The 26,378-nt window shown below is 38.1% G+C and overlaps 1 protein-coding gene across 4 annotated transcripts; it reads left to right on the top strand.

The window, feature by feature from the left end:
• Positions 1-207: 207 nt before the first annotated feature.
• Positions 208-23,202, top strand: C1D (C1D nuclear receptor corepressor). Of its 4 annotated transcripts, none has more exons than XM_027555657.1 (5): positions 208-315; positions 14,545-14,691; positions 15,446-15,512; positions 15,821-15,876; positions 18,728-23,200. In XM_027555657.1, exons 2-5 carry the CDS (start codon positions 14,554-14,556, stop codon positions 18,890-18,892), a joined length of 426 nt encoding a protein of 141 aa, XP_027411458.1. In that variant the 5' UTR covers positions 208-315; positions 14,545-14,553; the 3' UTR covers positions 18,893-23,200. The 4 variants fall into 4 exon arrangements, with proteins under 4 accessions (XP_027411458.1, XP_027411460.1, XP_027411459.1 ...); XM_027555659.1 differs by lacking the exon at positions 208-315 and adding an exon at positions 1,976-2,521 and having other exon boundaries at positions 18,728-19,115; XM_027555658.1 differs by lacking the exon at positions 208-315 and adding an exon at positions 6,271-6,879 and having other exon boundaries at positions 18,728-19,115.
• Positions 23,203-26,378: the final 3,176 nt, after the last annotated feature.

Below are 26,378 nucleotides of genomic sequence, written 5' to 3'. Positions count from 1 at the left end.
TCTTCCCCATCTAGGGATCCAACCAGGGTATCCTACGTTGCAGGCAGATTCTGTACGGTCTGAGCCACCAGGGATACAAATCTAGAAAAACGGACCGGCGCCCCGCAACCCCCAGCATACCCATTCCCTCCCACAGCTTCAGTCAGTGGGGCAGAGAAGATCGCCTTTGAGTGCAGAAGGGAAAGGGTTAAAGGGGTGTGGTGAGAAGCGTGAGGTCATCGGAGAGCGCCGCTCTCCACGGTTGCAGAGCTGGCGTGCCACTGACGTCACCATCGCCGACTGCTTTCCGGAAGGCAGACGTGGAAGGCCCGCGAGGTATTATTCTGAAGTGGGGTTGGAATTTTTCTCGTGCTTCTGTCTAAGTCCGCTTCTCCTGGGAGCCCCCAGTCACGCTCCCGCTGACTGTGAGGAGCGGGGCCGTGCTGCGTAGCCTTCCGCGAGTGCGAGTGTTGGGGTAACCTGCAATGGCGGTCCATTCCAGGACCCCCATTTCCGCTTTCTTAAGGCCGCTTGCTGACTTCGGCTTCTCTCGGCCCCTCTCGTTTCTTTGGGTCCGGCCTTACGCTTTTCTTCGTCTGTTAGCTCCGCCTCTTAAGTATTGGTGGGCGGAGAAATTTAAAGCTCGTGACTTCTCCGTTAATTTTCTGGTGCTTTGAAACCTGATTGAGAGAGGAAGGCAGAAGTGGAAGATGTAGGAGAGTAGCTTTCCCTTGTCATCCGCCTTTATCATTTAGGTACATGATTATGCCCTGCCTGCTGCTGCGATATTAACCCACCTGAGATGGGAAGCTAATTTTGATCCTAAGTTGAAATCTAATGGAATCTTTTAACAGTGGTTTTTCTTTGTGGTCCAGGAATAGTGTGATTCAGATTTCTGTTTGAATGTATCTTTCGTGTCTTGCTGTTTGTTGACTGCAGTTCATTTTTGGCTTGATAAAGATGTCTCTGTCCCAATGAGATGTTTGCTGCCCATCTTGGACTATCTGATAGTAGAGTGACCGGAGACTTAGCCCAATGTTCACTTAGGATCCGAAAATAACCAGATAATCCCTATTGAAACTCCGGGAACCGTTTGTGATTGATGGAAATGATATTTTTGAAAGAGAAAATAATGATAAGTGTGAACAGTGGTTTTTCAAAATAGTCAAGACAGTTTATATGTCATATCTCAGTGAGTGTTTCCAAACTGTTGACCTTGCAAATACGGCTCTAAGCAGACCCCAGTGGTTTGGGTGTTTGAATATTTTCACATTAGTAAAATAATAACTAATATTGCTAATTAATATATTGAGTCCTGAGACAGGCATTGTTCTAAAAACTTTACCTGTATTGTTCATTTAACCTGCACAGTATACCTGAGATGAGAATCTTGTCATAAGCAAATTCCATAGTTTTGGAAGGTAATTTTGCTGCTTCACATGACTAATTTTGAAAACACTTCGAATGAAACTTTGGAATTAACAATAGAATTAATTTCATTGTAATCTGATTTAACTATTTGTCTCAATCTTAAGCAACATCTTTGTAATTTATATATTTTTTTCTGAGACCTCGGGATAATTTTGTTTTTAGAGGTTAGCATCTCTACCTTTTCTCTGGGATTTTACTCTAAATATGAAGGAAAGTTACAAGTGACACTAGCATGGACTGTCTGCTAAAGACAGTATTGTTGGAGAGGTCGTTGTATGGTCGTTTCACCGTTATTTTCTAAGGGAATGCTGTGCATCGGAGAAGGCGATGGCACCCCACTCCAGTACTCTTGCCTGGAAAATCCCATGGATGGAGGAGCCTGGTAGGCTGCAGTCCATGGGGTCGCTAAGAGTCGGACACGACTGAGCGACTTCACTTTCACTTTTCATTTTCATGCATTGGAGAAGGAGATGGCAACCCACTCCAGTGTTCTTGCCTGGAGACTCCCAAGGACGGGGGAGCCTGGTGGGCTGCCGTCTATGGGGTCGCGCAGAGTCGGACATGACTGAAGCGACTTAGCAGCAGCAATGCTATGCAAAAAAGTCATTATGTTAATAGAGTTCTGATGCAACATCTGCAGAGATCTCTCTAGTTTTCCCCCAAATAGTATATTGATTTGTTTCTGATTTAGTTCCTAATTGTATGTAACTCTGTTTGGCAGAAGGATGGAAAGAGCCCTGGGATGTACATTATTGTATATCTTCTTTTGAATCCACATGGTGACTATCCTAATCTGGTATTGAGATTCTCCAAAATTTGGTTTCAGTTTACTTTCATTGTTTTTAGTTAGTGAACAGGTAGTTACCATATACTTAATACGTGGCAAGACTTTATGTTAATCATGTGGAGATACATTGGGAAATAACCAGTGGAGAGTTTTGAGCAGAGGAGTGATATGATCTGATTTAGGTATTTAACAGGCTCATTCTGCCTGCTGTGGTAGAGCAGCTTGTTGGAGAGAGGGGTAGGGCAAAGCCCGGAGACTAATCAGGAAGGTGTTGTAATAATTCACATAAGAAGATAGTGTCTTCACAGCTGAAAGAAGTCATTGGTGAGTAGCAGTTCAATTTTGGATGTACTTCATAGGTAAAGCTAACAGATTTGCTTATGGATTGAATGTGGATTGTAAAAGAGCTGTCCAGGTTTGGGACTTTGAGCAACCAGAAGGGTTAATTCCCGTTAACCGAGAAGTGGAGAACTATGAGAGCAGCAGGTTTGTGAGGTGGAATTGGGCGTTTATTGTGATATGTTAAGTTTGAGATGTCTGTTAGTTATCCAAGTGGAGATGCTATAGGCAGTTGAGGTCTGGAATTCAGTGGGGAAGTCATTAGTGGAAAAGGTAAGTTGGGAGTAGTGATATGGTATTTAAAATTGGGAGACTAGAGGCAGTTGCGGAAGGACTGTAAACAGAAAAGCAGTAGACTTGAGTCCTGAGGCATTTTGGCCTTTATAGGTTTGGGGCGATAAGGACCCAACAAAATAGACAGAAAGAACAGCCATCTGAGGACAAGGACAGTTTTGAGAGTCTATTGTTGTGGATTGGCACTCCACTCCAGTACTCTTGCCTGGAAAATCCCATGGATGGAGGAGCCTGGTAGGCTGCAGTCCATGGGGTCGCTGAGTCGGATACGACTGAGCGACGTCCCTTTCACTTTTCACTTTCATGCATTGGAGAAGGAAATGGCAACCCACTCCAGTGTTCTTTCCTGGAAAATCCCAGGGACGGGGGAGCCTGGTGGGCTGCCGTCTGTGGGGTCGCACAGAGTCGGACACGACTGAAGTGACTTAGTAGTAGTAGTAGTAGTGTTGTGGAATTCAGGGTGAAGTAATGTGTTTACTGTTGTCAGATGCAGGTTATGGATCAGATAAGTGAGGATTGACATTTTCAGGTTTATCTTGATAAACATGAGAAGGAGTGTTATTGATGGATAAAGGACAACAGTATGGTAAATGTTAGGACAAAAAGGAAGAAGAGACTACTTTGGCTTGGGAGATATGGAAGCCTTTATAGAGAAGAGGGCATTTGACATGGGTTTTAAACGATTAATAGGTTTTATTAGGCCCAGAAGACAGGGGAGGAATCGGGAGGAGGTATTCCAAGCAGAGGAAGAAGCCTTACTTCTCTCCCTTCAAGGCCACACCTCCCAGTCAGCTGTTAAAGATACTTTTGCAAGTCCTTTCTCTCGGGCCCATTAGCCAGTGCCTCATTTTGGATTACCATTCTTGCTCCAGGCCCACTGAACCCTGCTAAATAAATTCACAAAAGACCCAAATTAATGCTACCCTACTTCAACTGGGTCCTTTGTCGGTTGCCTGACAGTTGCTTTATTTATCCCTATTTTTTTCCCGGGTGGCTCAGTAGTAAAGAATCTGCCTGCCAATACAGGGGACTCAGGTTCGATCCCTGGGTCAGGAAGCTCCCCTGGAGGAGGAAATGGCATAATCCCATGCCATTCTTGCTGGGATAATCCCATGGACAGAGGAGCCTAACTGGCTGTAGTCCATGGGCTTGTAAAGAATTGGGCATGACTGAACACATATGCACAAACATTTGTGCATGAATACACGAACTCTCTTCCCACCACATACTCCTCAATGCTATGTAACTGTATAACATTTACTTAGCATTGACTACGGGCTTCTCTGGTAGTTCAGGTGATAAAGAATCCGCCTGCAATGCAGGAGACCCTTGTTTGATTCCTGGGGAGCAGGCTAGACGGGGTGGTGGCCGGGAGTCCCCCAACAACTCAGGGAGGAGTTTCTACAGAGAATGAGGCTAGAAAGGCTCTTGTACCTTGAAAACAGGGAGAAAGTGGTCTTATGGTAGCTAGAAAATTTAGGTGTAGGGAAGGCAATCCATTCATATGGTTCTTTGAATATAACAGAGCTAAACAACATAGGTTTGATTGTAATTGCTAAGCTGGGTGGAAATGACATTTTATCTGGCATATTTGCGACTAAAGTAAAATCAGAATTTCAGATAGTTGAAATTTTTGTTTATATACGTATGTACTATTGCATTACAGATATTATTTAGGAATCTTAATTCTGAGAGTATAACATAAAATGTGCTCCTTCACCGTACTCCTTTGTTTTCCCAGAAATAACCCTAGTTAAGGGTCTCTTATGTATTTTTTAAGAAATTTACATAAAGAACTATACCTCCACACTCATTTCTTTTTAAAAACAAGTGGGTTGTACTATAAATGCTGTTCTTCAATTTTTGCTCACTTAATATATTTCAGGAATTGAAGCTCTGCTTATTTTTTTCTGCTACACAGTATTTCATTGAAGGAATATTTCATAAGTTATGTAGCCAGTTCTCCTAATGAGCATGGAAGTTGTTTCTTGCTTTAAAGTGTATTTTAAGAAGTGTTGCAGTGGACATCCTTAAACGTTACCTTGTGTGAAAATGTACATTTTCAGAAGTAAAATTGCTGGGTCAAAGACTTTGTGCATATACAATTTTAAAGCATAGTGCCAAATTTGCCCCCCAAAATGGTTGGTTTACACTCCAATTAATAGTGAATGAGAGGCTGTTTCTCCTCACCTTTGCCCATATTAAGTACTATCAATCTTCTTGATTTTTGCTTGTTTGACAGGTGAAAAATGGCATCTTGTTCTGGTGATTTATGTTTCTTTAATTATGAGTAAGATTGAGTAGCTTTGTGTATGCCTCTTGGTCATCTGGATTCCTTTATATGTGAACTGCTGATTTTCTTTGTTCATTTTTCTTTTGGGTTGAAGGTTTTTTTTCCCCCTATTTTATTTATTTTTGTTGGAGTATAGTTGCTTTAAAATTGCAAGTATTCTTGTGTGTTGTTGATTTGCAGAGGCTTCTTTTATCTGTCTTTATGTTGCATATATTTTCCCCTAGTTTTTCATTTGACTGTAGGCTTGGTTTGTTTATTTTTGCATGCATACATTTTTGTAAGGGCCAGGTAAAATGTAAGCTGAGTCGCTTCAGTCGTGTCTGACTCCGTGCCACCCCATAGACCAGCAGGCTCCCCCGTCCCTGGGATTCTCCAGGCAAGAACACTGGAGTGGGTTGCCATTTCCTTCTCCAATACATGAAAGTGAAAAGTGAAATTGAAGTTGCTCAGTCGTGTCGTACTCTGTGCGACCGCATAGACGGCAGCCCACCAGGCTCCTCCGTCCGTGGGATTTTCCAGGCAAGAGTACTGGAGTAGGGTGCCATTGCCTTCTCCGAAAATGTAAGGCATCAGGGTTTTTTTAAGAAGGAAATTTGTGACATTATGGAAGTAATAGATACTAGAACAAAGCCTTTGTTGGAAATGTTAGTAATATAAACCTTATTTGAGGCCACTGGCTCTGCCTTATTTTTGTAAGTTGTTCGGCAACTATCACAGCTGGTGAACACCCAGTAACCTATGTTCCCCTGACCCCAGATTATATTTGGAGTTGGAATGAGATTGTAGTCGAGTATTCTAGACTATACTTTCTATGTAGGTGTTCCCCAATTTATGGACTAGGTTATATTCAAAAAGTTAATTGATGGGTTGACTATCTAATATTTCTAATAGGAATATTGTACATGGGTTATCTTTGTTCTCAAAGCATGATTAATCCGTGAAGACCAGCTCTTTTTTTTTTATTAAGGTAAATTCAACATGTTCTATAATTTTACCCTATATACATTAGTGTGTTTGTGTGTGTGTGTGTGACTCTTTGCGACCCCTTGGACTGTAGCCTGCCAGACTCTCCTGTCCATGGGATTTTCCAGGCAGGAATACTGGCATGAGTTGCTGTTTCCTCCTCCAGGGAATCTTCCTGACCCAGGGATCAAACCTGCATCTTGCATTGCAGTCGGATTCTTTACCACTGCACTCATGTGTATCAGTGTTCATTCTTAAGTGATAGGAGTATTTTCTTATGTAACTGTGAAGCCATTTTTATAGCTGAATTCTAATTTCATAGCAACATTCTCAATTTCTTAGTGTCATCCAATACCTGATCCAGATTCAGGATTCTTTCTTTCAAAGATATCTTTTTACACTCAGTTTATTTGAATCAAGATCCAAACAAGGTCTGCGCATTCCATTTGATTGTTAGATCTAAAGGTAGATCTCTTCTTTCTCTCCCTGCTCTCCCTTTTCTTAGTTTTTCTTCATGCCATTTACCTGTTATGGAAATCAGGTCAGTTTTCCTGTACAATATTTCTCATTCCAGATTTGTGTATTTGCTTTCTTGTGACCTTATCTATCTTCCATATTTCCTATAAATTGGAAGTTAGCTCCACAGGCTCAATTATATTCAGATTCAGCTTTTCTGAGGGGAATCGGAAATGCTACACAGATGGAGCTGTGTTTGTCACATTGCTTCACATCAGGAGGTTCATGATATGTTTATGTCCTACTTGGAGTGGTGCAGACTCATCCGTGGGTTCAGGTAAGCAGTAAGCAGAAGCTTACTCTTCTGCTGTAAGCTTCCCCTTTTATCTGTGATCATTACCTGAATCAGTAATTTCAGTAGGGGTTACAAAATGATGATTTTTTTTTTTAAGTTACCATTTCTTCCACATTTGTTAACTGGAATTTGAACTCTAGTTTTGTTACTTGGGTACCTAATGGTCATCAATAACGTGGCTATTGTGGAAAAATGGTGTCAGAGCAGCAGTTTGTGATGCCAGGAATATACCTTTCCTGGCTGTAGGTCTGGAGGCTTACAGCAGTGGATGGTCTTTTGATGCATCAGCTTGGCTAGGCTGCAGCCCCCAGACATTCAGTCCAGCACCACACTAGGTATTGCTCTGAAGGTATTCGTAGATATAAGTGAAATACACAAACAGTTGACTTTAGGGAGATTATTCTAGATAATCTGAGTGGGCTTGATCCAGTTAATTGGAAGGCTTTAGAAGCAGAGCTGAGGCTTCCTTGACGAAAAAGTTCCACCTGTGGACAGCAGTTTTGGCTTGCAGCCAAGGGTTCCAGCATGTTCTTTCTTGCTTGCCTGCCCTGCAGATTTCAGTGTTACTTAGCCAGCATCCACAATTGCATGAGCCAGTTTCTTGCAGTACATCTCTTCAAACTACCTCCGAATGGTTCTGCTGCTGTGGTTGAACCCCAGCTGGTACTGGGAACCACTTCCTCAGCTCTCCTGTTCTCTGACAGTTGGGTGAGGAGTAGTGGCAGAGGTCAGAGAAGCCCCTTTTGTTTAGGGTGACCCTATGATTTGTTGCTCAAACTGGGACTTCTGAGAGAGAAATAGAGAGCAGAGCAGATGGTGAGCTGAAACAGCAGGCATAAACGAGGACTGTCTTGGGCGAGGTGGGACATAAAGCCATTCTGGTGACACATCAGTATGACAGCGCCTCCTCAGGGAGCCTGTAGTCAAAGGGGAGTTAAGTAAATCAACACGTGTCACCAGATCGCGTTTTAGGTGACATGACAACTTGTAGTTGTGCTCACCTAGACAGAATGGAAGGATGTCACTCAGAGAAGTCTTATCCACTAAAGGAAACCTGATCTTACCTGCAAAGGTTAGTACAGAGTGAAGTGGGAAGGGTGGTTCCTGTGTCAAGAACCAGATGGGCAAAGAATATTTGGAAAGCTGCCATGGTGGCTATAGCCGTAGGATTGTAAGAGGGGAGAAATGAAAGATGAGGCTAGTGAGACAAATAGGGGCCACTGGAAATGAGCTTGACATCCATATAAGAGGTTTGGAGTTTATCTTCAGGGTAGCCGGGAGCTAAGGCAGCATTTGAAGTAGGGGTGTACCATGACCAGACTGTCGTTACAGAAAAGTCATGTTTTGTAGTATCTTAAAATTGAGAGTGGAGAAAAACTGACAGGAGGGAGACTACTTTAAATGACTTAGTGAAATTTAGTGAGAATGGAGGAGAGCTTGTGGCTCAAGGAGATTAAGAGGCCGAACTGATAGGACTGGTGGGACTGGGACCTGAGGACGGGGTGCGGGACGACTCCCAGGTTCCTGGCTGCACTGAGCTCCCTGAAGCAGAGGGTGGAGGGGGGAGAGCAGGGATGGTGTCCTGTCCCCCTCCTCTTCTCTGGTGGTGTTGCGGCTCTCATCACTGGCAGGGAGGGGAGGGAAGGAATGGCAGTTCCATCCTGTAGGGGTTGCTGGTAGGGATTCTCCCCTCTGTCCTTGCGTCTCTGCCAGGCATTCCTGAGAGATGGAGAGAGGCAGCTTCTCTCTGGCTCTCTTCCACTTTCTCTACTTCTGCGATCGACACTTTAGAAGGAAGGTGGAGGGGTGAGGAATGCCTTTGGCACCAGGCAGGGAGTGAGGAGCAGTGGGTGAGTTCTCTTTTTCTTCTCTTCTTTGGAGTTTTACCATGCACAATCTTGGGCAAGTTGCATGTGGTTCCATTTGTAGTCTGTGAGGAGTAAATGAAGAAATGTGTGTGGATGCTTAGAGTAATGCCTGGTTCACAGGCAGTGGAGTTCAGATGTTGGCTATTGCTCCTGATAGTGTCCATTCACAGCTTCATCGTGGCATCCGAGTAACAAAGGGGACAGAGGGCAGTGACTGCAGCTCCTTCCTTGCAGTGCTTCCTGTGGAAGGAGCAGATACTCGGGAACTGTCTGTGTAAAATGTTTGAAGAAATCTTTTGAATTGGAGGTAATTTCTGGTACTAGAACAGTCTTTATTTTCCAGTCTACATTGCCTTTGTTTTTTAGTTAGGAAAAAGGCAAGTGGTTTGGTTCAGATTTAATGAGAGTCATTATTCTTACTTACTGCCTTGCTTTTAGTGTTCACCCTAACCCATTTCAACAATAAATAACTACTTGCTTATTGGGGCTTAGGGACAGGGAATAATTGCAGGAAAAAGTCTCCGTCATGATTCTTGAGGGGAAATCTTTTCTAACAGAAAAATCGGATGAAAAATTTCACATTTAAATAAAGGTCTTGTGTTTTTTATTCTTACAGTATTTGTTAAAAACCAAAATACATTATTAAAGTTTGTCTTTTAAAATTTAATGATTGTTTATTTTTATTATGATTTTAATACATGCTTTTTGAAATAAAATTTAAACAATGACGAATGAAGAGTGAATAACATGAGTCTGCGCTGATCCCATTCCCTAATTCCTGCCCCTTCGGAGAGAGAATGTCTGATTTTATGTGTCTCCTTCCAGAGGTTTTTCAACATTTGTTGTTGTTGTTCAGTCACTAAGTCATGTTCGACTCTTTGCCTCTCCGTGGACTGCAGCACACCAGTCCTTCACCGTCTCCGGAGGTTTGCTCAAATTGACATCCATTGAATCAGTAATGCTTTCTAACCATCTTATCCTCTGCCACCCCCTTCTTTTGCCTTCCATCTTTCCCAGCATCAGGGTCTTTTCCAGTGAGTCAGCTCCTCACATCAGGTGGCCAAAGTATTGGAGCTTCAACTTCAGCATCAGTCCTTCCAGTGAATATTTAGGGTTGATTTCCTATAGGCTTGACTGACTTGATCTCCTTGCTGTCCAAAGGACTCTCAAGAGTCTTCTTGAGCACCACACATCTACATATATATAATGGCATCTGTGTTATGTGTTATATAGTATGTTCTATGACTTTTTTCACCACTAACTGTGTATTACTATATAAAGATTGGGAGAAGGAAATGGCAACCCACTCCAGTGTTCTTGCCTGGAGAATCCCAGGGACAGAGGAGCCTGGTGGGCTGCCATCAATGGGGTCGCACAGCGTTGGACATGACTGAAGTGACTTAGCAGCAGCAGCAGCATATAAAGATTAACTTCTTTATTTTTACTATTATCTTGGATAGATGTGGTGTAATTCACTTAACTGTTCGCCTGTTAATGACTATTTAGATTATTTCTTAGTTTTTGTTCTATATAGTTTCTTCATTCAACAAATGTGTATTGACTGCCTGGCAGTGAACAAGACACAAAAATTCCTGCTCTCATGTGTCAATGTTTACTGTCTTTTGGAGGTAGACAGACAATAAATGAAATATGTCAGATGCTGTTGAGGACTGTAGGAGAAGGAGATAGGAAGCTCTGGAATGAGAGGAGGGGTGTGCATTTTAAATAGGGTGGTCAGGAAAGCTTTACGAGTACACAGCATTTGAGTAGAGATGTAACAAAGGTGAAGTCGTGAGCTCTGAAGCCACTGGTTCCGGAGAAATGTTTCTAGGAAGGAGAGGAGTCCAAAGGCTCTGAAGTAGGGGTGAGCCTGATAAGAAGAGCAGTGAGGCCTTCATGGCTGAAGTGGAGTGAGCTGGGGCAGAGTGAGAGGAGATAAGGTCACAGAAGAAGTAGCAGAGAGTCAGGACTTTTTCAGTCTCTTCCTGAGTGAAGCAGCAAGCCTTTAAAGGTTTCCAAGCAGAGGCTTGTGGGAGTCTGACTTAGATTTGGGATGATCATTTGCTTTCATTTGCTTTCTTGATAGTAAACTGTTGGAATAGAAACAAGGAGGCCATTTAGGAGGCTGTTGAAACAATCCCAGCAAGACACAATGATGGCTCAGACTAGTTTGGACCAGGGTGGAAGCAGTCAAGGTGGTAGGACGTGGTTAGATTCTGAATATGTTTTAAAGATAGGGCAGGAGAGGAGTCAAGGATCGTTCTGTAACTTTAGGCCTGAGCAGTTGAAAAGCTGGAGTTGCCATGAAATGGGGAAGACCGCAGTAAGCAAGATTAGTCTATTTTTTTTTTTAATTGAAGTATATGTGTGCTCAATTGCTTCAGTCGTGTCCACCTCTTTTGTGAGCCTTTCCAACTCTTTTGTGAGCTTATGGACTGTAGCCTGCCAGGCTGCTCTGTCCTTGGGATTCTCCAGCAAGAATACTGGAGTGGGTTGCCATGCCCTCTTCCAAGGGATCTTCCTGACCCCGGGATTGAACCCTCGTCTCCTGTGTCTCCTGCATTGCAGGTGGATTCTTTACCCACTGAGCCACCTGGTAGAGTTGATTTATATTGTAGTAGTTTCAGGTATATAGCAAAGTGATTTGATATGAGTTTGTTCTGAAAGGGAGATGGAATATGGACTTTAGCTAGAGGTGGGGATATGAAATCAAGGTGTTTGTTTCTTGTTTAAGATGGAGGATGAAAGGTTTTAAGTTGATGAGTAAGGACCCCACCAGGGAGGAAAACGGGTGAGAGGCAGAGTTCCCACTTGAAAAGTTTGAGGAGTCCATTTTAATAATTTTTTAATGCATGTATACAAGGATTTCTGTAGCGTGCTTTCTAAGGAGAATTTCCTGAGTCAAAGAGTGTGTGCATTTAAGAAATCTGTACCAATTTATATTCTGCCTCTAGGGTAAACCCTTGCTAATGCTGAACTTTGCCAGTCTTTAAAATTATTGCCGGTCTTCTGGGTGAGATTTTCATTATTTTAATCTTTTATGCTTTGTAGGAAGTTTTTATATCATCTAACTAATCTTTTGTTGTGTTTTGGCAAATATTATCTCTCAGACTATTTCTTGCCTTTTAACTTTGCTTAAGGTATGCTTTTACAATACAGATTTTTTTTTTTTCAGTTTTTATGTAGTTAAGTCTATCAGCCATCTCCTTTTATAGCATTTGGATTTCATTTGGATCATGTAAATATTTTATATAGTCTTTAATACATTTATACAGAATTTGCCTTTAAATTCATCTGGAGTTTATTTTTGTGTATATCATGAAATAGGTATCTGAGTTTTCCATCTCTTTCTGTGTTCTTAAACAGTTAAATACCATAAGAATTAACTGTTTTTTGAAGATTTGGAAGAAATTACCTGTAATATCTTCTAGACTTGGAACTTTTTAGGAGCATAGATTTTTGACTTCTTAAAAATTTTTTTGGTCTGTTAATGATCTGTTTGGTTTATGTACTTCCTTTTAGGTTAGATTTGATAACTGGGTTCCCCCCCCCCCCGCCCCGCCCCCCGGTACCTCATCCTTATTAGTCAGATTTTTCAAATTTATTGGTTTAAAATTCTGCGTAAAGAAAAATACCATCTTTGTATTTATATCTTACACCTTTATCTGGACAGTAGATGCTGGAGCTGTCCTTTCGCAGGTCTGGAGGTTGGCTCAGCTCCTTTCAGCCCTCGGGGCTCAGCTCTTACTGTCCTGCATTCTGTGTTTGTTCCTGGGCTCTCCTGTTTTGTTTGGAAGGGGTTGCATTCTCCTTGTTTCTGTTTCCTATCAGTCTAATCTCATTTGCTGTTAAGTTTATAAAAATGTCTGCTGTTGAGGTCTGCTGATGGATAGGTGCCCTTCTTTGTTCCAGCATTACTATGGATTTATTTTTGTATTTCTTCTGTCATCTTGGAGAGTTTTTGGGGGGCGGGATGAGAGGCAAATCCATGGTTTTAGTTATTAGCCTTTTGAAATAGGAAGTCACAACTCTCTCCTGTGTGGTTTTCTTTTCTCATAGTCCTTTGTTTAATGGCTGTTTGCACAGTAGTTGATAGTAATTTTACAGCATGTGTAGTGATAGTCCCCTGGACTTCATCTTTTTTTTTTTTTTTAATTTTAAATGAAACCAGATGTCTCTGTGGACTTTATTTGTTGAATCGAAATGTTGATGTATTATGACTAAATAATCAAATAGTACCTTTAAAGCTTAAATGACATAGTCATAACATTTAGAACTATTAGGGACTTTACAGATCATTAGACCAACTGCCTTTTTTTATGAATGAGGTGTTTGGGGCCCAGAGAGATACTGTGATTTATCTAAGGTGACAAAAGCCAGTGACTGGGCAAGATGGAAAGCCTGAGTCTGTTTACTTCAAATTGGTTATGTTGTTTGCTATTTTACACATTCTTGATGTTCTCCTTAGTGATGTAATGAAGGAGGAATTTTCAGCTAATAAAATTTTTTTAACCTAAGGATGGTACATATGGCTTTGAATTGCTTCTGAAATTTGATCTTAGATAATGTTATTAACAACGATATTAACGATTGGAGAAGGAAATGGCAACCCACTCCAGGGTTCTTGCCTGGAGAATCCCAGGGACGGGGGAGCCTGGTGGGCTGCTGTCTATGGGGTTGCACAGAGTCGGACACGACTGAAGCGACTTAGCAGCAGCAACGATATTAAATACAGTGATGTGGACTTTTCTTTTTCTCATATAGATATTAAATATTGTTATAATTTAAATATGAATTTTACAGAATGAGTTGTGAAGGTATGTTCTGGCCTAAATAAAAACTGTATAGTTTATTTCTCCTAAGTTTCTTCTTTTCTGCTTATAGGCTTTATGTGATTTATGGCCTCTTGAATTTCATATTAATATTTTAAGCTTAAGGAATATGTATATATAAATATAGGCTTGAAAAGTGATTTTAGTGATAAATGATTGTAAGGTACTTCAGACCCAAGATTTCTAATTTTTTGGTTTAATATGCTGTTAGATCAATGCCTGAATTTAGAAGTGCTAAAATATATGTTTCCAAATAAAAAAGAGCTTTGCTTATCATTGTTTTCAATAAGCATTAGGGGGTAGGATATATTGACTTATCACACTTCCATTGCTTTGCTTAGTCTTTAACATCAGCCAGCCCTTGGCTTCCCTGGTGGCTCAGATGGTAAAGTGTCTGCCTGCAATGCAGGAGACCTGGGTTCTATCCCTGGGTCAGAAACATCTCCTGGAGAAGGAAATGGCAACCCACTCCAGTACTCTTGCCTGGAAAATTCCATGAACAGAGGAGCCTAGTAGGCTACAGCCCATGGGGTCGCAGAGTTGGACACAACTGAGCGACTTCAGTTTCTTTCTTTACTTTCTTTAACATCAACAAATTTTTTTAAAAATGTTTATCATTGATATAACATATTTGGTAGTCATGTCTCAGTTATTGAGAAGCATTGAGGGATTGATATGTGTAGCATTAATGAACTTGGGTGGGTCCCTTCCTGGGACTCCTCTCTTTCTCCCCCCCGCCGCCCCCGACCCAACCAAGCAACTTAAGACGAGGGTAAGTTTGAACATGGTTGCTCCAGAATTATATTCTAAGAAGATTAGTTAAATTATCTTCAGATTTTAACTTTTAGAAGTTTTGAGACACATGATATGACCTATTGATTTTTTTAATAACCTAGCGAGCAATCTCTGTCTCCAATATGAATTTTAAGAATTTAATTTTTTTCCAGTTGATCATAATGGCAGGTGAAGGAATTAATGAAGACTATCCAGTAGAAATTCATGAATATTTATCAACATTTGAGAATTCCATTGGTGCTGTGGATGAAATGCTGAAGACCATGATGTCTGTTTCTAGAAATGAGTTGTTGCAGAAGGTATTTTAAGTAATTTCTAAAAATGTAATTCCTAATACTGAGTGCTGTATTGTGAAACATACAGAAGAAGAAACAGATATGTGATTTATGCCCCTTTCTCTCTTTTTCCCCCCTCTATGTTTTTAAGTATTTAGATATCTTTAGGGGAAAATACAACAAATCTCCAACCTTAGGAAATGCCTCCTAACTATATTTTTATTTTGACTTGGTTTTGAATTAAAAAAAGCACTCCCCACATTCTTTCTGACAGACTCTTATCTTTGACCTTTTAAGTATTACTATGATGTTATCAGGGTTTCTGGAAACTCTATAGGACAGAAAGAGTAAATTGACTTTGACAGTCTAAAACAAATCTCATTATGTTTCTTCTGTCTTTGGTATTGCCTAAGCATTTTAGCCTGCTTCTTATACATAAATGCATCATGTACAATGTTTATATTGACAAATTACTTTTGACATACAAAGCCCAGATTGTAACTCCTGAAATTAAAGTAATTCAAAAGAACTTTTTTTTTTGGTTTTGAATTTTACACATTCCTTGTTTAACTAAAGATGATACCCTGAAGTGAAAATTTGTGGGCAAAAATCACCAGTTAACAAAACTTTGCTTTCTCAAATTATTTCCAGATTATTTGGTTATTGGATTATAGGAAGTGAAAAAAACATTTCTTTGATACATTGTGCTTGGTGAAAGTTTAAAATATTTGATGGTACTCAAAGTTTATATTTATTTTTTCTTTCTTTTTTTTAATAGTTGGACCCACTTGAACAGGCAAAAGTGGATTTAGTTTCTGCTTACACATTGAATTCAATGTTTTGGGGTACGTATATTACTTTGGAATTAATTACAAAGCAGATTATTTATTGTGTTAAAGGTGACATTTTAAAAATGCTAACAATTTATATACAATTATACTTTATGGCAGTTTTAACTGTCAAGTATTTATTTCTTTTAAATCAGAATACCAGATGCCTATGAGCCACACATACATTTAGAATTACAAAGAGTTTGAATAATTTAAGATTTAATTAATCATTTGTGTGACGTTTCTTTTTTGTAACAAGTTTCTTTAATTAATGCCTTTATTAATATATACCCATTTCATTCCATGAAATCTTTCTCTTGTAGTTTATTTGGCAACTCAGGGAGTCAACCCCAAGGAACATCCAGTAAAGCAGGAACTGGTAAGATTGCTGTGGATTGATTTCTTTTATTTCACGTGTATTTCTGTTGTAGTGTTCTTGCAGTTAAAATTAGAGTACCTTTATCACCCTAATTGTGGAGAACAAAATTATTTAGGGTTGAAATTATGAAAGTGACCCAGATTTCATTGTGTCTTTAGTTTCTCTTTCTCTTCACCTTTGTCAGAGAATGGTGTTCCATATATTATATAAATCTCTGGATGGGAAAATGTTACGATTCTAGTAATTATTTATAACTTCTATATTATTTTTCCTATAAATTCTTGAAATCCTGTTCATCTCTACAACTGCCTTTTTTTAAAAAAAAAAAAAAAACCCTTACACAATTCTTAAAAGTATATTCTAGTTGATTTACTAGCAAAGACGGGAAAGTTTCTCCTCCACCTTTTCAATTCTTCCATTAATTCATTTTCTCAGCAGTAAAGAATCCAGCTCAGCAACAAAGCTAAAAGCTTTTTTGGCACCAGTTGTGTGTGTACTGTCCAGTAATTCTGCGTTAGTGACATATTTACAACCTGTAATAAATCTTCAGGTTTGTCTTTGTATTCCATTTAGATGTATAAGTACAGTATATAAGGTCTGGTATCTTGGAGTTTTTGCTGACTTCAAAAATTAAATCAAATCATTCAGTTTGAAAGAAAAAATTTAGAAATCAAACTTAAGGTTACCGTCTTGACTTGGCTTTATGAATAAGAATGTTAATAAATTTATTCTTTGTGTTTATAAAATATAAGGTAAATATATATGTGAAATACACTTGACACTGTATTATTGTTCTAAAGTCTTAAGGTGGTTGATATGTATGTATTTTATAACTGAGTAAAGCACTTGGTTATTTATTTAAAAAAAAAAAAAAAAGAGTAAAGCCAGATATGTTGTCTTCAATTTTTAAATGTATAGACTGAGACCTTTTTTTCTTTTAAATTTCTTGGAGGAAAAGTAAAAAAGTAAATATTTTTTAAAATACAGAAATTGTGAAAAATACTTAAAGCAAAATATATAAAGCAATATGGTCCATAGATCTTGATTTGACAAATGAGATTGGCCTTAAATCATAGGAAGAATGCATTGTATCATCTGTGTTCAACTTTCTAATGTAGCCTTTACGTTTATAAAATTCCTCTTTTTTCTCTTAAAAACAAAGTTATTTGGAGTAGTTTAGTGCTTGATTCTGTCATCTGTCTTCTTTTTTCCTCAGAATCCACTTTATGGAGAAGTGCATTCATATTTTAGACAAGGGTTAACAAATGAACAGCATCCATAAACCTGTTCCCCTTTTCTGACTCTGTGACAGATGTCACTGATTGACACAGAGTTAGGGTGTGAGAGGAAGCCTGTTTGCTGTCTATATCATGAATGGGGAAAGGCATTGAAAATAGTCAATTCATTTATTCAAGAAATATCTGAGCGCCCACTAGAAGCCAAGCTTTATTTCCAAGCGAGATAGTTCCTCAGTGTATAAAGCCACCAAAATATCCCTGCCTTTGTGGCAGGTGCCACACTATCTAGTGGTGGGAAACAAACAAGCAACAAATAATACATATGTAAAGGCTTCCCTTGTGGTTCAGAGGTTAAAGCGTCTGCCTCCAAGGCGGGAGACCCGGGTTCGATCCCTGGGTCGGGAAGACCCCCTGGAGAAGGAAATGGCAACCCACTCCAGTATTCTTGCCTGGAGAATCCCATGGACGGAGGAGCCTGGTAGGCTACGGTCCATGGGGTCGCAAAGAGTCAGACACGACTGAGCGACTTCACTTCACTCACTATGGATATATAGTATGTTAGAAAGTTATATTGTGGGAATAAGGAAAAAATAGCACAGGGTAAGGGGCATTGGAGTACTTGAGTAGGATTGCCATTTTCAGTCATTACTATTGAACTATTAGCAAGGTGAACATTTGATGGGATTGGAAGGAAGAGAGGGTGTGGGTTTTTGAGGGATGATCAGTTTGGGGAGGGCTAGGCTGGGTGTGTATTGTGAGGACTTTAACTCATGAGAGGGTTTTGAGTACAGTTGTTAGATTTTTAAACTTAAAAAATCCTAAGGTTCTGCATTTTTATGTGTATGTTTGTAAAACTATTTTGATAATTTAATGAAACTTGCTTTTAAGTGGTGATCAATCATTTACTATTTTGTGGCTCTCACACCTTTATTTCTCTAATTGAAGTAGGGAAGTAAGCCTTTATTCTGATTAATGGCCTCAGAAGATTCAAAGTGGTACAGAAACCTAGTATGTTTCTCACTGTGTAAAGTTTGATAACAGCTGTAGATTTCATTAGAAAATACCACGTTCTTATCAGTCAGAACTATGACATTGGCTAAAAAGATCTTATTATTTTCACTCTACTTAGTTTAATTGCGACACTAGAAGGTAACAAAAAAACAAATAGTTAAAATGCTGCCAAAGCCATTTCCTGTTTCACATAATTTCTGGAGAATTTAGTTTGTATATTGTAAGACTGTGAAAGTTCTATTTTAGATTATAGACTTCAGATACAAGGCAGTTAGTATATGGATTTAGGTAAATTAAAAAATTTAGTGTAACCACATATAAACAGTTCAGTGTATATCTCTGTGGTGTCTAGGTTTTCCTCTTTTGAAACACTCAGAACACTTCTGAAATGACTTTCTAATGTCTGTGTTTCCCCTAGACTGAGACTTCAGGAGAACGTGGAGTGTGTTTATCCTGTTCACTTGGCACTTAACTAGCACCACTCAATACGCAATAAATACACAGCTGTTGAATTTAACTGAGGTGTAGTATAATACAGCTTAGTGGTGGTGAACAGCTTGGTAAATCTATTGCCTTTCTTTTTTTTTCCTCTTATCTTTAAGGAGAGAATCAGAGTATACATGAACAGAGTCAAGGAAATAACAGACAAGAAAAAGGCTGGCAAGCTGGACAGGGGTGCGGCTTCAAGATTTGTAAAAAATGCCCTCTGGGAACCAAAACCTAAGAATGCATCCAAAGTTGCCAATAAAGGAAAGAGTAAAAATTAACCTTTCAGTTTCAATGTACACATATTTAAAAAGTACATAATTTTTATTGTTTTCCACAAAATGAATGATGATTATGTGGCACTGTAAGGTTTAAAAGTATTCCTTACTGGAATCATGTACAAAACTTGCATTTGAATTTGTAATGCTAAGAACTGTTTCCTCCAGAAAGATTGTTATCTTTATTGGTTTTCCTATAGAACACTATGAGGTTTTTAACATTGTAGTATGTGTGTGTGTGTATATATATATATATAAATATTTTATTTTGTATGGGAGTATAGCTGATTAATAGTGTGACAGTTTCAGGTGAACAGCGAAAGAACTCAGCCCTACATGTACATGTATCGATTCTCCCCAAACTCCTCTCCCATCCAGGCTGCCACATAACACTGAACGGAGTTCCATTTGCTACACAGTTGGTTATGCATTTTACATTTATGCATACATTTACAGCAGTGTGTACATGTAATCCCAAGCAAAATTGTAGTGTATTTTATATTTATACTTTACTGTCTCTTGACCAGACTCTGATTTGCTTAGGTCAGTCTTTCATGTGCCATTTTATAAGCAACTATGAAGTTTAAGTTAAATGTTCCTCGTAAACATTTGTCTATTTCGATGAATAATGATTTTATGAAGTATGCCGAAGTTATAAATACATCTGTTCTCACTATATAATATTAAGAAAGAGTGAAATGACTTAAATGTCCATTTTTTTCTGTGTAGTTATTTCATTATGCTGTCATGATTTTGGGAATTACTGCTTTTTGTGATATTTGAAGTATGAAATTAAGACTTTAAGGTTATTCTTTAATTCTTGGCACTTTGCCACGATGTCCCATTTAAAGTAAAATACATTCTCATTAACTTTAGATAGGAAATGAGGTTGTATATTGATGGCTGAATTTTGGCATAATAGCTATACCCTATCAAAGCTGTTAATGCATGGCTGACCTGTTTTTTATTTTTCTCTTTTGCGTAAATTTTTCCTTGAAATCAGGAAGGTAGGTTTTAGAAGTCCTTAGAAATGGAGGAATTCATGAGCTTTTGTTCCTTGTGCATAGTGCCCTTAGTTCTCTTGGCCTCAATTTTTTCAGATGTTTTTAATATTTATGAGACTGTAACAAGTATGTACAAGTATTTTGGAACAACTTTGTATGTTACATAATGTCACTTAATCAGAGGAGGAATCTGAAGGAGAGTACATTTTATTTATATTCTGTTTTATTTTTCTGTAATATTTATTACTGAGAATTCTAAATATTAAAATTTTTTAAATATCTAAGCCCATGAATTTTAATTATATACCCTTAATGCTTTCAGTCTTTGAATTCACATCATTATGTATAGGAGTGCCAAACACAGCAAAGTACTTGTACTTTAATTTTTGAAAAAGAAGTTGTTAAAATTTTCTGTGTGATTAATTCTCCATAAGTAACCTTGAATAAATGGATTTCTTGATTTATGATAGCAGATATTGGAAATGGTCTTAAAGTATAATGGATTTTGTAAAGCATGTTGAACTCTTTCTGTGACACATGAAGGAATCACTGATAGATGCAGAAAGTCTGGCTCAGATGTCAGGCAATTTTTGAAGTAGAAGCGCATTTATAGTTATTTCATTCCTTGTTTTACCTTTATCTCTTCTAAATTCCAGTTTTTTTTTTTTTTTAAGTAAGTTCATGAGAGAAATAAACGTTATTAAGATCAAGTGTAGTGGCTTTGTTATTTATTGCAAAGAAGGTTATAACTTGCATTTCTTTATGTTTTCTCATTTCATCAAGAAAAAAAGATTAAATGAAAAATGTCATAGAGTTGCAGAAAATCATTGGCCAAATTATTGGGTTGTGAAAGTCCAGCTCTTCATTCTCTTATATTTTTTTAACTATTTTATATTGAAGTATAGTTGACTAACAGTATTGTGATAGTTTCAGGTCTGCTTTTTATTCTCTTAAACTCGAGATTCTTTAGTGAATAATTCTTTTAAGTGTTTATCAGAAGTAAAAAAAAGCAGTTTAATTGTATTCCATTTTATTAGGTATGATTTTAAATACTATTTCTTAGCACATAGTAAAGAGCTGAATGATAGTAAGTGCATTGGGTTGCTTATTTTCTATTTATTCATTTCACAGATATTATACCTAATGACATTTGCATTGCTAAATACAGTGTTAGGTTCCAGATAAGACAACTCCAGCCTTTATTCTATTTTAAGAAAGTATTACAAAAAAACTAAATCTTTCATTAAATTCAGTTTTTCAGAGTTACTGGAAAATTTATGAGAAGTTGTGCTCATTAAACTAGTCAGAATCATAAAGGGTGATGGGTTGATCTATTTGACCATGAAACAGTTATTGTTAAAATAGTTTGTTCCAAATGACCGTCTGCTCTAAGTTTAGATGTTAATTACATCTTGTATTAATCTCTTTGGGAATTAACAAGTTGGAGAGGTTATAGCTATAGATATTTTTTAGATTAGAATTATGGACTGTTAATCTAATACTAAATAATGAGATTTGGTCTTTTAATATTTTAAGTACAATTTTCTTCTTGTTCATGATTGCAAGATGGGAAGTCATTTTTGTAAAGTTGAATATGTTAAGAGGAATATTGAAGCTTGAATTATGGTTTACATTCCTGGAATTTAAGGTTATGTCAACTTGATTGGTTTTTAAGATACCCTGCAGATTAAAAAATTGTTCTACTTGGCAGTTAGAAATGGATTAGTGTTATTTCTAAATAAAACTTAAAAAATTGACTAGAAGTGTAGGAAGTACTTAAAAATGGACAGTATATTGAATACAGATACTTTTTCTCAGATATAGGTTATTGGATAAAAAGCTGTTTTAGGAAGCAGTTTATGATATAGTTAGACCATAGTTTTATGCATTTAAATTATCAGAAATTCTGGCTTTAGTGAGTGACATTAACTGAGAAAGGTTTGAATAGTGATTCTGAACTAAGTTTGGTAGATAAAGTGGAGAAAAAGAGGCACTGGCATCTCATTTTCTCACTTCATAGCATAGTTAGTAAACTTGCTCTGATAAAGATTCTTTAAACTGAATAGTAACCTATTTTATGTAAATGTGATCTGAATGTACTTAACTAACATTTCCTTTTCCCTATATCCTGGTCTAAAATGTATCAGTTTTGGAAATACAAACCATATTTTGTTGATTTTTGTATATTAGCATTTTATAGTTGTCATTAACAATTATGTTAGGGGTAAAGTATACAGGGTTTTATTCTGTTTGTTTTATTTGATTAATTTGCTATTATGTTGCTTGTGAGTAGGATTTCAAGAAAATGCTTTGAATGATTTTGGTTTGCAGATTCATTTTCCCTTCAGAGAGCAGCCACCCTCTGACTTGACTTTTCAAGTGTTTATTTTATGGTATAATTTCAGTATAACTAGAAAGATTAGTTAAAGCTGTCCGGGAAAGGGAGTAGTTATAGTGATATCTATTGGCAATTGAGGCTTAATCTTAACTCTGTTACCTCCTACTGCCCCCCGCCTTAGGCCAGAAAGCAAAACCAGCCTAGCTCTTTATTACTCATCTGTTATAAAAGGTTGAGAAAAGATGCCAGTCCTCTCCCCGACTCCCCACCCCTGATAAACCTTGAAGTCTGGCAAATGTGTCATGGCAGAATAATTGCAGGTAAGATGTCAGTTTTGTAAAGTGATATATTTCAGATAGTACACAAAATTTGATGGCAGGAAAAATAAGCTTTCATAAATGAAACATTTAAGAGACTCTTTTTATTATTTACTTTCAGTTTAGTGTTGCCTTTAAGGTGTGCCATTTCAGTTTGGCAGCTACAATAAATGACTGAAGGAAATTGAAGATGATAATTCAGCATTTCAAGATGCTCCTGCTGAAGTGAATGTAGACCTATCCAGGGCTTGAATTGAAAGTTTATAGTAATACAATATTTTAAAGCCAAGTACCCAGGAAATTCATGGTGATAGGATTTGAATGAGATGATTAGGAGAAATAGAAAAGAATTCCTTCACTTCCTTATTAGGTGGGTATTAGCTATTGAGAGGCTGTGTTGAAAAATGTTATTGTAAAAAGGATAGAGGCTTTTTATATGCAGTTTTCTATGGAATATAATTCATCGTGGACCTTGTCCAAAAATGTTTGGTTATTAAAATAACATGATTATAATAAGGAATCACTTCTGATTTAGTGTTATAGCATTTTGTTGCCTGTAGACCATGTTGTGCTGTATTTGGGTGGTACTGTTTCATTTAGTGACTTGATTTCTCTATTAACACATTCCTTATTAAATTGAAATTATTTACCACACCTTTTCTGATCCTTCTTTGTTATTCTTCCCTTGAGAAGGTAATCATTATTAAAAGTATATAGAAACATTTGGGGTGCGTGTTTTTTTTCAGATTACTGATTTAATTTTTTTCAAGTATAAAACCAGGAGTGGAATTGCTGGGTCGTATGGTTAGTTCCATTTTTAAGTTTTTCAATGTCTACAGCAGCATTGTTTACAATTGCCAAGGTATGGGAGGAACCTAAGTGTCTGTCAACAGATAAATGGATAAAGATGTGGTGTATGTATATACAGCGAAATACTACTCAGCCATAAAAAGAATGAAATTTTGCCATTTGCAGCAAATGACGATTTAGAGGGTATTGAAGTGACTTAGCAGCAGCAGCAGGAGCAGCATGCTAAGTGAGATGGGGAAAGACAAATACTGTATGATGTTACTTAAATGTGGAATCTAAAAAATACAATAAACTAGTGAATTAAAAAAGCAGACTCACAGATACAGAGAACAAATCAGTGGTTGACAGTGGGTAGAGGGAAGGGGGAAGGGCATTATAGCATGGGGAAAGGATGTATAGTTGTTGCTGGGTTTTATGGGTTTTGACACATGTGAGTTTCAGCATTTATGATTTTGACTATTGGTGAGTGACTTTAGATGTCCATGGAGTGTATAGTATTTTGCAATTTTGCCAAGGCATAATCTTAATTCTTCCTAATTAAGGCCTTGTTCAGTTAATGATTTAGCTTAGCTAACCTCATCATCCAAAGTTGTCTTTCCTCACTTGCAGTCACGTTCATTTATCCACTCATTCGGTCAGCAAGTATATTGAGCTCCTCATATGCGCCAAGTTCCGTTACAGGCATGGGAAGTTCAGCAATTATCCCAGCAATATTTTGTGACCCCATGGACTATGGCCTGTAGTCCACCAAGCTCCTTGGTCCATGGAATTCTCCAGGCAAGAATACTGAAGTGGGTTGCCATCCCCTCCTCCAGGGGATCTTCCCAACCCAGGGATCAAACCCAGGTCTCCTGCATTACTGGCAAATTCTTTGCCGTCTGTGCCACCAGGGAAGCCCAAGAATACTGGAGTGGGTAGTCTCTCCCTTCTCCAGGGGATCTTCCCAACCCAGGGATTGAACTGGGGTCTCCTACATTGCAGGTGGAATCTGTATCAGCTGAGGTACCAGGGAAGGTAGGAGATATCAAACTTTATATGAAAAATGGCCACTCTGGATTGAATTGTGTTCCCACAAAATGAGTATATGGAAGTCCTAACTCTTAATACCTCATAATATAACCCAGAAATAGGGTTGTTGTGGATGAAGTTCGTGAAGAGCAGGTAATAGAGTGAGCCCTAATCCAATATGGTGAATGTAGACTCACACCTGGCAAAAACACCATGTGAAGAAGGCAGAGATAAGGGTGTTGCTTCCATAAGCCAAGGAACACCAAAGGTTGCCTTCACGGCACCAGAAGCAAAGCGAGAGGCTTGGAAAAGATGCACAGCTCTCAGAGGGAACCCATCTTGCCAACAGTGATGGACTTTTATTAGCTTCCAGAATTGTGAGGCAAATATATTTCTGTTTTGTAAGCTACCCAGTTTGTGGCACTTTGTTATGGCAGCTCTAGCAAACAAATGGCCACTTCAGTTCCGTTCAGTTCAGCCGCTCAGATGTGTCCTGACGCTTCGTGAACCCATGAACCACAGCATGTCACTAGCTGAAATGAATTTAAAAGGTTAAAGGGGTGGGATGGGGTGGGAGGTGGGAGGAAGGTTCAGGAGGGAGGGGACATGTGTACCTATGGCTGATTCATGTTGATGTATGGCTGAAACCAACATAATATTGGAAAGCAATTATCCTCCAATTAAAAAAATAACTTGGATGTGAAAGTATGTGTAAGAACTTCATGATGCAGGATGAAAATGTAATTCTTAACAACAGGAAACTGTAAACTTATCTAGGACTATTTTTGAATATGAACAAAGTTCTCAAAATTTAGAACTTGAAATTTCAAGGATCTGTTATACTCTTTCTAAAGCCAAAAAATTCAGATCTGTAGCAGACACTGTTTTGATGGAGTATACCATCTTTTTCTTTTTAGCCACACTGCAGGGCGTGTGCGATCTTAGTTCCCAGACCAGGGATCAAGCCCACACCCCCTGCATTGGAGTCTTGACCACTGGGAACTCTAGGGAAGCCCCTTGAGTGTACCATTTTTAAGCTTTTTCTTGGTTTGAAGAAACTCATTTCCCTGCAGGAAAGAAAACCCTGTCAGGTTTCCATGGAGGAGAGATTTTCACCAAGACTATTATCATGTGCCATGTGGTCTTTTCCTAATATAACACAGCAGTCCGGTTCAAATAATGAAAATAAATACGTAAAACATCTTACACAAGTTGTATGTAATTTGTGCTCATCCAAGAGTACAAACCACTTAAAAAATCGCTTATTGAATTCATCTGGATACAGACTGTTTTAAAGCCCTAAAACATTTTTTTTTCCGCCTGCAAATTCTTAACTCTATAGTGTACTGTCCATTTTTTTGTTGTTGTTTTCTTTAAAGTTAGGTATTAGCTAACTCAGAAGTGGGTTTTTACTCTTAAAGATTTGGGACCAATTAAAAAAAATAAATGTTGCTTACTGGTTTTCAGCTTTTACAATCAACCAGTAGATTAAACAGAAGACAAGAATGTAAAGGAAGACAACCTTGATGATGTAGAAGTGAAGGTGTGGTAGACTAAAGCAAGTTATAAATGGCCAGAAACGCAGATGCTACACAGACTGATGGGTGAATGTGCTTTTAAATAAGTTGTAAAGGTAATAACTATATTTTTTCTTTCTTTCTTAAAAGTTGAAGTACCATTGATTTACAATATTGTGTTAGTTTCTGGTGTACATGCAAAGTGATACACATGCACATATATATATATATGTATGTCTTCATTCTCTTTAATTCTGTCAAAATTTGGAGGAGTAAAGTCAGGGGAGTAGTATAAACTAAATTCTCATCTTTAGGATGGGAGTCAATAGATGAGGGCCAGCAAATTGGTGATGTAGGTGTGTGTTGTGAAGGTAATCAGCAGAATTAAAGACCAGTTATTTAAAAGATACAGTCCCTCGCATGAACAGAAGTAAAGTGAGAGTGAAGATTTTTCTTTTCTGTTTTGTTGTGTACATGATTTATTTGGTAAAAAGA

The sequence above is a fragment of the Bos indicus x Bos taurus genome, chromosome 11 (genome assembly GCF_003369695.1).
Source record: "Bos indicus x Bos taurus breed Angus x Brahman F1 hybrid chromosome 11, Bos_hybrid_MaternalHap_v2.0, whole genome shotgun sequence".
Lineage (NCBI taxonomy): Eukaryota > Metazoa > Chordata > Mammalia > Artiodactyla > Bovidae > Bos > Bos indicus x Bos taurus.
The sequence above is the reverse complement of the archived record's forward strand: the minus strand, read 5'-3'. Positions and strand labels throughout refer to the sequence as shown.